General features: G+C 45.2%; 1 protein-coding gene across 1 annotated transcript in view; it reads right to left on the bottom strand.

Moving 5' to 3' along the window:
• Window positions 1–2,737: 2,737 nt before the first annotated feature.
• LOC121567266 (high-affinity choline transporter 1-like) overlaps window positions 2,738–12,500 on the bottom strand; it is an 11,087-nt gene continuing 1,324 nt past the window's right edge. The window contains exons 3-9 of the mRNA XM_045216850.1: window positions 12,222–12,335; window positions 10,482–10,637; window positions 10,168–10,316; window positions 9,471–9,618; window positions 8,751–8,903; window positions 4,602–4,819; window positions 2,738–4,470 (exon numbers count right to left, since the gene is read on the bottom strand). Of these exons, the coding sequence (XP_045072785.1) occupies window positions 3,796–4,470; window positions 4,602–4,819; window positions 8,751–8,903; window positions 9,471–9,618; window positions 10,168–10,316; window positions 10,482–10,637; window positions 12,222–12,335 (1,613 nt within the window). The 3' untranslated portion in view covers window positions 2,738–3,795. The remainder of the gene's footprint in view (window positions 4,471–4,601; window positions 4,820–8,750; window positions 8,904–9,470; window positions 9,619–10,167; window positions 10,317–10,481; window positions 10,638–12,221; window positions 12,336–12,500) is intronic.

Below are 12,500 nucleotides of genomic sequence, written 5' to 3'. Positions count from 1 at the left end.
TGTCTCTCTCTCTCTCTCTCTCTCTCTCTGTCTCTCTCTCGCTCTCTCTCTCTCTCTCTCTCTCTCTCGCTCTCTCTCTCTCTCTCTCTCTCTGTCTCTCTCTCTCTCTCTCTCTCTCTCTCTCTCTCTCTCTCTCTCTCTCTGTCTCTCTCTCTCTCTCTCTCTCTCTCTCTCTCTCTCTCTGTCTCTCTGTCTCTCTCTCTCTCTCTCTCTCTCTCTCTCTCTCTCTCTCTCTCTCTCTCTCTCTCTCTCTCTCTCTCTCTCTCTCTCTCTCTCTCTCTCTCTCTCTCTCTCTCTCTCTCTCCGTCTCTCTCTGTCAAAGTCCTAGAAACAACATTCTCAGACCCTAGAGTCCTGAGAGTAGAATAGATGATTCTCCAACACGTGGGATTATTCCTACGTGGTCGTGGTTTGGCACGTTTACATGGTGTTTCAATGTATCCCTTGAGACACACAGTTTTGATAAAGTGATCCATGACTATTGGTTGGGTGGAGGATGGAGAGGAGGGGGTTAGCTAGGGTCCTAGGAGAGGTTAAACAAGGTCCGGGCCGGCCAGTTGATTGATCCAGGACAATGGGACGTTGGGTTAGGGTTAGAGGACGTGAGATCTCTCAGGTCGTATCAGTTGATGGATGTCACTTCCCCCCCCACACCTTGACTGTAAAGTACTCCTGTGTCAAAATCAAATCGCATTTATTTCATAACGCCCTTTTTTTTCCTGTGTCACGTCTCTGCCAGTATGAAAAATGTATGCGCTCACTAATTGTAAAATCGCTCTGGATAAGAGCGTCTGCTAAATGACTAAAATGTCAATTGGATCACTAAAAAAATAGTAGTAGAATGACGTACATTTGATGGTGTATTTCCGTGTTGTACACTAGGGGTGGGACCGTGTCCTCTATGGATCACAGAGGAGTTAGAGAACAGCTGCGTAGTTCGTGTCCTCTATGGATCACAGAGGAGTTAGAGAACAGCTGCGTAGTTCGTGTCCTCTATGGATCACAGAGGAGTTAGAGAACAGCTGCGTAGTTCGTGTCCTCTATGGATCACAGAGGAGTTAGAGAACAGCTGCGTAGTTCGTGTCCTCTATGGATCACAGAGGAGTTAGAGAACAGCTGCGTAGTTTAGAAACTGAACCTCTTAACTTGTCTATTCCATATTATATATTATATATATTCCTTGTGAGGTGAATACGGTCTGGAAAAGCACAGAGGTGGCCACTACGACGCTTCATTAAAACTCAGAACGTCTGCAAGATATCAACCACACGTCACAAGGACCTTTTATAAATACGTCCCAAGTTTAAAATATCCATGAATGAATCTGTATTGGGTAGCGTCCAAACGCTATTTTCCTCCAACATCAATGAAGGAGAGCCATGGAGCCCCTCCCCCCTTCCTCTGCCTCCTCCCACCCCCCCTCCACCAGAAAATAACTGGATTGACTTTTGGCTGAGTTTCTGTCATAATTGTTAATTATGGTGAGTGCACTCTGCTGTTCCTCTGTGAATGAGACTCTCTGGCTGTGTCTTTATGGGACTGGGTCCCGGAGCCCAAGGACGCAGCGGAGGACAATGTGGGGACAACGGAGGGTGGCTGGGACGAGAGAGAGGGAGGGAGTGGTTCCTCAGGGGGCGATGGCTCTAACAGGCTACATTAACCCCTCCCCCCCTAACTCGTGTACAGCACTTAAGGTAATATAAATAACAGGACCTATTTTAAGACCACTGCGGCCATCTGATGGATACAGAGACGCAAGCCGAGCGTTGTCATTTCTGTCACGTTTTCAGTTGTGTTCTCTTTCCCTCTGCCCACCAGAAGCTACCGGAGTCGCCCAACAAATCAACGCTGGCCCAAAGGCTTCTACTAGCCCCTGATTTAATACATTGGCCGTTTCTTGTAAGAAAAGAACGATGGGAAAAACCAATCAACAACTTTGAAAACAAACCGTAAATGGATGATAATTGTCCTTTATAAAAAAAAACGAATGTACTATAATGCTTAAGAGTTGTGAAAGTGCCAAATGGTTTGATGAAGTTATTTGTCCATATGTGGAAGAGGACAGGGTTCTAACCAGTGACAGGACTAGACTAGTTAACAGGAGAGTAACCATTGGAGAGAGTCTTCTCTCTCCCCCTTTTCGGACGCCATTTTAAAACATCTCCCTGAGAGAGAAGAGCAACAAGGAGCTGTGGTTGGGTGCATTGTGACGTCTGACAGGGAAAATGACAAACATCAGCAAAAAACAGGAACATTAAAAATCCCCAAACCCTGATGATAAACTGTACGTAGCCCCCTGAAAATCCAGATTACACAAAAAGTTAATGTGAAAAATCCTATTTAGGATCCCCCATTAGAACATGTTGATATAGGACTGTTTCTATGACAACAGCGCAACAACAAAAACATTAAACATTCAATTGTTAAATAATATAATTTATTCAATTTCAGCATTTGTTTTCTTTTAAGACATCAAAAAATAAATAAAGATTTAGTAAGCGGCCTCTGTTGTCAAACAGATATATCATTTCTACCGGCATCATCTTGTATAGAATCTATTTCTTCATATTATATACAGAGATTACACATATTATTATTATTATATTATATCATATTATATACAGATACACGTCACACAAAACATTTTACATTTTACATTTTTAGTCATTTAGCAGACGCTCTTATCCAGAGCGACTTACAGGAGCAATTAGGGTTAAGTGCCTTGCTTAAGGGCACATCGACAGATTTTTCACCTCTGGGATTAGAACCAGCGACCTTTCGGTTACTGGCACAACGCTCTTAACCACTAACACTGTACAATGCTGTTGACAACAAATAAATACACATATTTCTAACTGGAACCCAGTAAGGAAGTAAGTAGACAGACCTTTAGCAATAACTCAGTGACATCACAGTAACCACTATAGACGTTATGACATAAAGTCACCAAAAAAAGCATTTCATTAAAGCCATTAAATTACTACATTACTATAAATACTTTGCTGTTTGATTCCTTTTATATAGATTTTATATCATGAAATAAAAAAAAAGATGGTTTTGTATACCCAACATTGAATTAATAAATATTAGCTTGCATGTATTGTATTGTTACAGTGCTGTAAATCGACTACCTATTTGTATATATATTCTACTCAACATGGTAATAGGGTATTTGTTTTTCTGAAGGGATATTACATGTTTGAAATAACCTCTTGATGGAGTGGCCATCTATACTAGGATATAATTCACAGTAACAGTGTTGTGGGGAAATCCATTTGAATTCAATAACTTTTTTTGAGAGCATCCCTTTTCGATTTTTAAAACAAAACTTTTACTTGACATGTTTTGTCCATGGGAAGAAGTGGTCAGAAGGTGAGGAAACAATAGGGACCCAACTGTGTCCTTTCATCCCCCAGACGGTGACCAGGGAGAGCGAGTTCCAGGTCTTCTACACGCCAGAAGGGCGGTCCGTTCTCCAGTGGTTGACACATGCAGCAGCAACAGTAGCCCTTGTCTCTTTTCAACGAACGTTCTGCAATGGTGTTCTCTTACCTCCATCCGTTCCGTCTATTCTGTTCCGTCTTCATAACTCACTTTGACCATGATGGGATCAAATCAAATCGAAGTGATTAAATATCAAACTAGTAAAATGTATATTTCAGTCTCTTCTGTCCTCCCTTTGGTCTCTTTCTATATGGAAGATCTGGATCATAATATGCACCTGCTCCATGGTGTGGCCACGGCTCCAGGAGACGAACCGTATGTTCCCAGACGTTCCGGTTTGAAGGTCAGGGGTCAGAGGTCAGGGGTTAGTCCAGGGTCTCGCGGGTGGGCGCCGTCTTCAGGACTGGAGTCGTCCTCCTCAGCCAGAGTGTCTCTGCGGGTGAACGCGGCCGCCAGCTGAACGCTGAGCCGCGGTTTGACGGGCGCCATCTCAGACAGCGCGATGTTGTTACGGTTGACCAGCGACGTCTTGTCCATGTTCTCTATGCTGTGCTTGGCCAACACCGCGTCCAGGAAGTCATACTTGGGCAACAGCGTGCCACTCTCAAACAGGTACTTGGCCAGGTAGGAGAAAGCCACGTTGCCCAGGAAGGAGGCCAGCATGGAGACGGTCTTAAAGGGGAACTTCTGCACCACTATCTGATCCACCTCTCCAGTCAGATGATGGATCCTCTCCTCCAGCCGCCAGCCGGGGTAGTAGATGAAAGGGGGCAGTGAGAGGTAGGGCTCCCCTCCTCCGACCCTCAGGATCAGCCCGAAGACGTAGGCGGCCACGGAGCCGTACGTGTTGGTCCCCTTGACGAAGAGGACGGAGATCAGCTGAGGGAAGATGATGACGTAGACCAGGTCAGAGCTCAGGTACCACAGCCCGTACACCGTCCCCGTTAGCAACGCCATCGCCGTGGCCAGGCCCCCGAACACAAAGATGGTGACGCGCATCACCCACACGATCTCGGTGTCCGATGCCTGGGAGGGGGGATACAATGTTACACACACACACACACACCAACACAGAGAACAGTGGTTCAACTATTTCTATGATGATGGTATGTAGTAAATTGAGGGTTTTTTTGGGGGTCCCGCACCCTCCAGCTCACCGATTGGCGGAAGGCCAGCTGGTAGATGTTCCGAGCGAACATGGAGCTAGCTGACAGGATGGAGGAGTCGGCGGATGACATCACAGCTGCAGAGACCGCCCCCAGGCCGAAGAAGGAGACGAAGGGAGGACAGAGGTACTGGAGGACTATGGGTAATATCATGTCCGCCTGGTCCCTCTCCTTAGGAGGCACAGCTCCATACGCGGTCTGGTTCCAGTCTGAGGGACGCCACGAACACAACATACAGTTTGGAAACTGGGAACTACAGCTGTGTCTAAAGGACTCCCTTTCTTTGGTTCCAGTCTGAGGAACGCCACGAACACAACATACAGTTTGGAAACTGGGAACTACAGCTGTGTCTAAAGGACTCCCTTTCTTTGGTTCCAGTCTGAGGAACAGTACACACACAACACAGTCAGGAACCCAGAACCAAGAACTTAGAACCAGAAAAAAACAGGGCAGACAGTGGTCAAACTAAGGAACCTACTGAAGAACTACAACCGTGGAAGACACAATGGTCAAAGGAACGTACTGAAGAACTACAACCGTGGAAGACACAATGGTCAAAGGAACCTACTGAAGAACTACAACCGTGGAAGACACAATGGTCAAAGGAACCTGCTGAAGAACTACAACCGTGGAAGACACAATGGTCAAAGGAACCTGCTGAAGAACTACAACCGTGGAAGACACAATGGTCAAAGGAACCTACGGAAGAACTACAACCGTGGAAGACACAATGGTCAAAGGAACCTACTGAAGAACTACAACCGTGGAAGACACAATGGTCAAAGGAACCTACTGAAGAACTACAACCGTGGAAGACACAATGGTCAAAGGAAACTACTGAAGAACTACAACCGTGGAAGACACAATGGTCAAAGGAACCTGCTGAAGAACTACAACCGTGGAAGACACAATGGTCAAAGGAACCTACTGAAGAACTACAACCGTGGAAGACACAATGGTCAAAGGAACCTACTGAAGAACTACAACCGTGGAAGACACAATCCTACTGAAGAACTACAACTGTGGAAGACACAATGGTCAAAGGAACCTACTGAAGAACTACAACCGTGGAAGACACAATCCTACTGAAGAACTACAACCGTGGAAGACACAATGGTCAAAGTAACCTACTGAAGAACTACAACCGTGGAAGACACAATGGTCAAAGTAACCTACTGAAGAACTACAACCGTGGAAGACACAATGGTCAAAGGAACCTACTAAAGAACTACAACTGTGTCTTAAGAACTTGTGTGTCAGGTCAGAAAGACCAGTGTGGAACCTCCATAACAGTACAACCCTACTGCAGCCTTTTAGATGATGACAAACAGTCATGTGACACCAAGTCACTTGGCTCTGTCATATCCTGACATGGCCTCTCCTATCATTGCTACGCTGACGATACACAACTAATCTTCTCCTTTCCCCCCTTCTGATAACCAGGTGGCGAATCGCATCTCTGCATGTCTGGCCGACATATCAGTATGGATGACGGATCACCACCTCAAGCTGAACCCTGGCAAGACGGAGCTGCTCTTCCTCCCGGGGAAGGACTGCCCGTTCCATGATCTCGCCATCACGGTTGACAACTCCGTTGTGTCCTCCTCCCAGAGTGCGAAGAGCCTTGGCGTGACCCTGGACAACACCCTGTCGTTCTCCGCTAACATCAAGGCGGTGACCCGCTCCTGCAGGTTCATGCTCTACAACATTCGGAGAGTACGACCCTGCCTTACACAGGAAGCGGCACAGGTCCTAATCCAGGCACTTGTCATCTCCCGTCTGGATTACTGCAACTCGCTGTTGGCTGGCCTCCCTGCCTGTGCCATTAAACCCCTACAACTCATCCAGAATGCCGCAGCCCGTCTGGTGTTCAACCTTCCCAAGTTCTCTCACGTCACCCCCCTCCTCCGCACACTCCACTGGCTTCCAGTTGAAGCTCGCATCCGTTACAAGACCATGGTGCTTGCCTATGGAGCAGTGAGGGGAACGGCACCTCTGTACCTTCGGGCTCTGATCAGTCCCTACACCCAAACGAGGGCATTGCGTTCATCCACCTCTGGCCTGCTGGCTCCCCTTCCTCTGCGGAAGCATAGTTCCCGCTCAGCCCAGTCAAAACTGTTCGCTGCTCTGGCACCCCAATGGTGGAACAAGCTCCCTCACGACGCCAGGACAGCGGAGTCACTCACCACCTTCCGGAGACATTTGAAACCCCACCTCTTTAAGGAATACCTGGGATAGGATGAAGTAATCCTTCTACCCCCCCCATCCCACTGGCTATAGGGTGAATGCACCGATTTGTGAGTTGCTCTGGATAAGAGCGTCTGCTAAATGACGTAAATGTGCCCTTGAGCAAGGCACTTAACCCTAATTGCTCCTGTAAGTCGCTCTGGATAACAGCGTCTGCTAAATGACTAAAATGTAAATGTAAATGTAAATGCTGCTCACCATCACTGGACATAGTCCTACTGTAACTATATATCATCCCCTTAACGTATCATTTCACCTCCCATCACTGGACATAGTCCTACTGTAACTATATATCATCCCTTAACGTATCATTTCACCTCCCATCACTGGACATAGTCCTACTGTAACTATATATCATTCCCTTAACGTATCATTTCACCTCCCATCACTGGACATAGTCCTACTGTAACTATATATCATCCCCTTAACGTATCATTTCACCTCCCATCACTGGACATAGTCCTACTGTAACTATATATCATTCCCTTAACGTATCATTTCACCTCCCATCACTGGACATAGTCCTACTGTAACTATATATCATTCCCTTAACGTATCATTTCACCTCCCATCACTGGACATAGTCCTACTGTAACTATATATCATTCCCTTAACGTATCATTTCACCTCCCATCGCTGGACATAGTCCTACTGTAACTATATATCATCCCCTTAACGTATCATTTCACCTCCCATCACTGGACATAGTCCTACTGTAACTATATATCATTCCCTTAACGTATCATTTCACCTCCCATCACTGGACATAGTCCTACTGTAACTATATATCATTCCCTTAACGTATCATTTCACCTCCCATCACTGGACATAGTCCTACTGTAACTATATATCATCCCCTTAACGTATCATTTCACCTCCCATCACTGGACATAGTCCTACTGTAACTATATATCATCCCCTTAACGTATCATTTCACCTCCCATCACTGGACATAGTCCTACTGTAACTATATATCATTCCCTTAACGTATCATTTCACCTCCCATCGCTGGACATAGTCCTACTGTAACTATATATCATTCCCTTAACGTATCATTTCACCTCCCATCACTGGACATAGTCCTACTGTAACTATATATCATTCCCTTAACGTATCATTTCACCTCCCATCACTGGACATAGTCCTACTGTAACTATATATCATCCCCTTAACGTATCATTTCACCTCCCATCACTGGACATAGTCCTACTGTAACTATATATCATCCCCTTAACGTATCATTTCACCTCCCATCACTGGACATAGTCCTTCTGTAACTATATATCATCCCTTAACATATCATTTCCCTCTGTAATGGAGTGATGAAACAAACAGTGGTCCAGCAGGACTTTGATGCTGGAGTTAATACCTGGAGATCAAACCTAATTCAGTCCCTTCTGCTCCTCCTCTGATGTAATATTTACAAAGTTCACAGCAGTAAACGGAGAGATGGAGAGAGAGAGATGGAGAGAGAGATGGAGAGAGAGAGATGGAGAGAGAGAGATTGAGAAAGAGATGGAGAGAGAGAGAGAGAGAGAGAGAGAGAGAGAGAGAGAGATGGAGAGAGATCCTCAATAATGGATGAAGGGACCAGCTGCTGATCTTTTCTGGAGCTTTCCAGAGATCTGAGGGGAACACGGTTACACCCTGAGGTGTCCCCCGGACCCTCTCTACCCCCCTCCCCCAACGCCCAGGAAAGGGGGACATACTGTGTCATCATAAGGCTACCAGATGAGGAACTCTCCATCAGACATTTGGAAATGTTTGGAAAACAACTAACAACTGTAGATCAACCGACACGACAGAAAGAGATGTCCTTGTTAGAACCATTCATACATAAAGTACCTGGACCCCAGGTGTGCGTGTGTGCGTGCGTCCGTGTGTGTGTCTCACCTGTGGAGGCCCCTATAGCCCCAATCATCACTGAGGGCACGGCCATGACCAGGCACCCTGCAGCGGCGATGAAGGAGAGCACCTGGGCGTACGTAGCTGAAGAGGCAGAGAGAACCCGTTGGAAATACACCTGCCAGGGAATCCCCCCAACATCTACAACACAGAGAGGAGATAGTGAATTCATCTAGAATACAGAGAGGAGATAGTGAATTCATCTAGATCATAGAGAGGAGATAGTGAATTCATCTAGATCATAGAGAGGAGATAGTGAATTCATCTAGATCAGAGAGGAGATAGTGAATTCATCTAGATCATAGAGAGGAGATAGTGAATTCATCTAGATCAGAGAGGAGATAGTGAATTCATCTAGATCATAGAGAGGGAGATAGTGAATTCATCTAGAATACAGAGAGGAGATAGTGAAGTCATCTAGAATACAGAGAGGAGATAGTGAATCCATCTAGATCATAGAGAGGAGATAGTGAATTCATCTAGAATACAGAGAGGAGATAGTGAATTCATCTAGATCATAGAGAGGAGATAGTGAATTCATCTAGATCATAGAGAGGAGATAGTGAATTCATCTAGAATACAGAGAGGAGATAGTGAACTAAACAGTAAGTATCCTTACAATCGGAACATAATCACTACTCCTTAAACTGTAAATATTCTGTCTGCTGGAAGTTATCTATCCAGACCCAGTCCTATCCAGTACTGTACGTACCAGCAGACAGAAGTTGTCTATCCAGACCCAGGTGTCTTCTCTATTGATGTTTCCCTTCCAGGGAGCTTGGTAGATCTCCTTCACTGCACTGATCTTGATGTCTGACACCGCCGGGTTGTTCAGAGCGAACGGTACTGAAACCCACTGACACACAGGAACACATCAAACCCGGGTCATACGCACACTGCTACAGCCGACATGTCGTGTTTTTAGTAGTTGTAGAAATAGAGCATCGTGTTTTTAATAGTTGTAGAAATGGAGCGTCATGTTTTTAATAGTTGTAGAAATGGAGCGTCATGTTTTTAATAGTTGTAGAAATGGAGCATCGTGTTTTTAATAGTTGTAGAAATAGAGCATCATGTTTTTAATAGTTGTAGAAATGGAGCATCGTGTTTTTAATAGTTGTAGAAATAGAGCATCATGTTTTTAATAGTTGTAGAAATAGAGCATCATGTTTTTAATAGTTGTAGAAATGGAGCATCGTGTTTTTAATAGTTGTAGAAATAGAGCATCATGTTTTTAATAGTTGTAGAAATGGAGCGTAGTGTTTTTAAGAGTGAGAGTTGTGCCTATTCCTTCTCAAATTCAAATGCTTTCAAACGTTTGAGCTACAATGGATCCCATGGAATGGTCCCAAAAGTGCAAAACTCCAAGCAAGCTGAAATAAGTGATTTGTAAGGCCGAGTGTCTCACCAGTCCCAGGAAGATACAGAAGAGTTGCACCACGTCAGTGTAGGCTACAGAGTACAGGCCTCCTACTAGAGTGTAGAAGATGGCAATACAGGCAGAGATCACCACAGACATCTTAATGTTGATGTCTATGATAACGCTCAGTGTGGCCCCTAGAGGAACAGACAGACAGGGACCTGATCAGAGACAGTAACACACACACACACACACACACACACACACACACACACACACACACACACACACACACACACACACACACGCACACACACACACACACAGACACACTGTGCTGTATACCATCCATAATAACTTACCCAGGGCAGATAAGATGGCTGCGGACCAGAAGATCTCTCCCATTAGAGCAGGTATGAAGAGAAGCCCCCCCATCCTCTTCCCATACTTCTGCTGGAACGGGTCCAGCATGGTGACGTAACCTCTGGAGCGCATCGGCTTGGCGAAAAACAGACCTCCTGCACACACACACACACACACACACACCACACACACACACACACACACACGGGAAGCATGCAGCATTTTGGCAGGTTTTAACGCACAGGAATGTTGTGGACTTTCAGAGGAATATAAAATATATATTTGGGAATATTTCACAAGTAAGCCTACATTGTTAATTTTGTTATTTCAAACTGTAGTCTGTTATACAGTGCGTTCGGAAAAGTATTCAGACCCCTTGAGTTTTTCCACGTTTTGGTACGTTACAGCCTTATTCTAAAATTTATGAAATTAAATGTTTTCCTCGTCAATCTACGCACAATGCCGCATAATGACAAAGCGAAAACAGGTTTTTAGAAAGGTTTGCAAATGTATTAAAAATAAAAAACAGAAATACCTTATTTACATAAGTATTCAGACCCTTTGCTATGAGACTCAAAAATTGAGCTCAGGTGCATCCTGTTTCCATTGATCATCCTTGAGATGTTTCTACAACTTGATTGGAGTCCACCTGTGGTAAATTCAACTGATTGGACACGATTTGGAATGGCACACACTTGTCTATATAAGGTCCCACAGTTGACAGTGCATGTCAGAGCAAAAACCAAGCATTGAGGTCGAAGGAATTGTCCGTAGAGCTCCGAGACAGGATTGTGTCGAGGTACAGAGCTGGGGAAGGGTGCCAAATAATTTATGCAGCATTGAAGGTCCCCATGAACACAGTGAACTCCATTCTTACATGGAAGAAGTTTGGAACCACCAAGTCTCTTCTTAGAGCAGGCCGCCCGGCCAAACTGAGAAACACGATTCTCTGGTCTGATGAAACCAAGATTGAAGTCTTTGGCCTGAATGCAAAGTGTCACATCTGGAGGAAACCTGGCACCATCCCTACGGTGAAGCATGGTGGTGGCAGCAGTGGGGATGTTTTTCAGCGGCAGGGACTGGGAGACTAGTCAGGATCGAGGGAAAGATGAACGGAGCAAAGTACAGAGAGATCTTTGATGAAAACCTGCTCCAGAGCGCTCAGGACCTCAGACTGGGTAAAGGTTCTTCTTCCAACAGGACAACGAACCTGAGCACACAGCCAAGACAACACAGGAGTGGCTTCGGGACAAGTCTCTGAATGTCCTTGAGTGGCCCAGCCAGAGCCCGGACTTGAACCCAATCGAACATCTCTGGAGAGACCTGAAAATAGCTGTGCAGCAACGCTCCCCATCCAACCTGACAGAGCTTGAGAGGATCTGCAGAGAAGAATGGGAGAAACTCCCCAAATACAGGTGTGCCAAGCTTGTAGCGTCATACCCAAGAAGACTTGAAGGCTGTAATCGCTGCAAAAGGTGCTTCAACAAAGTACTGAGTAAAGGTTCTGAATACGTATGTAAATTCGGTATGTTTTTTATTTTTAATACATTTGCAAAAATTAATAAAAACCTGTTTTTGCTTTGTCATTGTGGGGTATTGTGTATAGATTAATGAGGGGGGCGGGGGGGGGGGGCAATGTAATCAATTTTAGAATAAGGCTGTAGCATAACAAAATGTGGAAATGGTCAAGGGGTCTGAATACTTTCCGAATGCGGTGTATATATATTGAGATGACTTACCTATGACGAGACTTAGCGCATATCCAAAAGGGGCTTGTGCCCAAGCCAAGCCGTACCCAGGAAGATACACATACTCAGCCGTTCCGTTTATATATCCACCGCCAACCCAGGTCGCTGAAATGAAAACGACAAAAATATACATGTTCAGCCTACATTAATAGAGTCGAATCATGATTACCAGATGAGCCTAAAAGCAAATGACAAGGTCACGACATTGCGCTAATTTAGAATTGAGCTTGAAAATTGTACGTTTGGACCAATTATGAGTTTCTTCACGGA

The sequence above is a fragment of the Coregonus clupeaformis genome, unplaced genomic scaffold, assembly GCF_020615455.1.
Source record: "Coregonus clupeaformis isolate EN_2021a unplaced genomic scaffold, ASM2061545v1 scaf0825, whole genome shotgun sequence".
NCBI classification, from domain to species: domain Eukaryota; kingdom Metazoa; phylum Chordata; class Actinopteri; order Salmoniformes; family Salmonidae; genus Coregonus; species Coregonus clupeaformis.
This window is presented reverse-complemented; position numbering and strand designations above follow the sequence as displayed.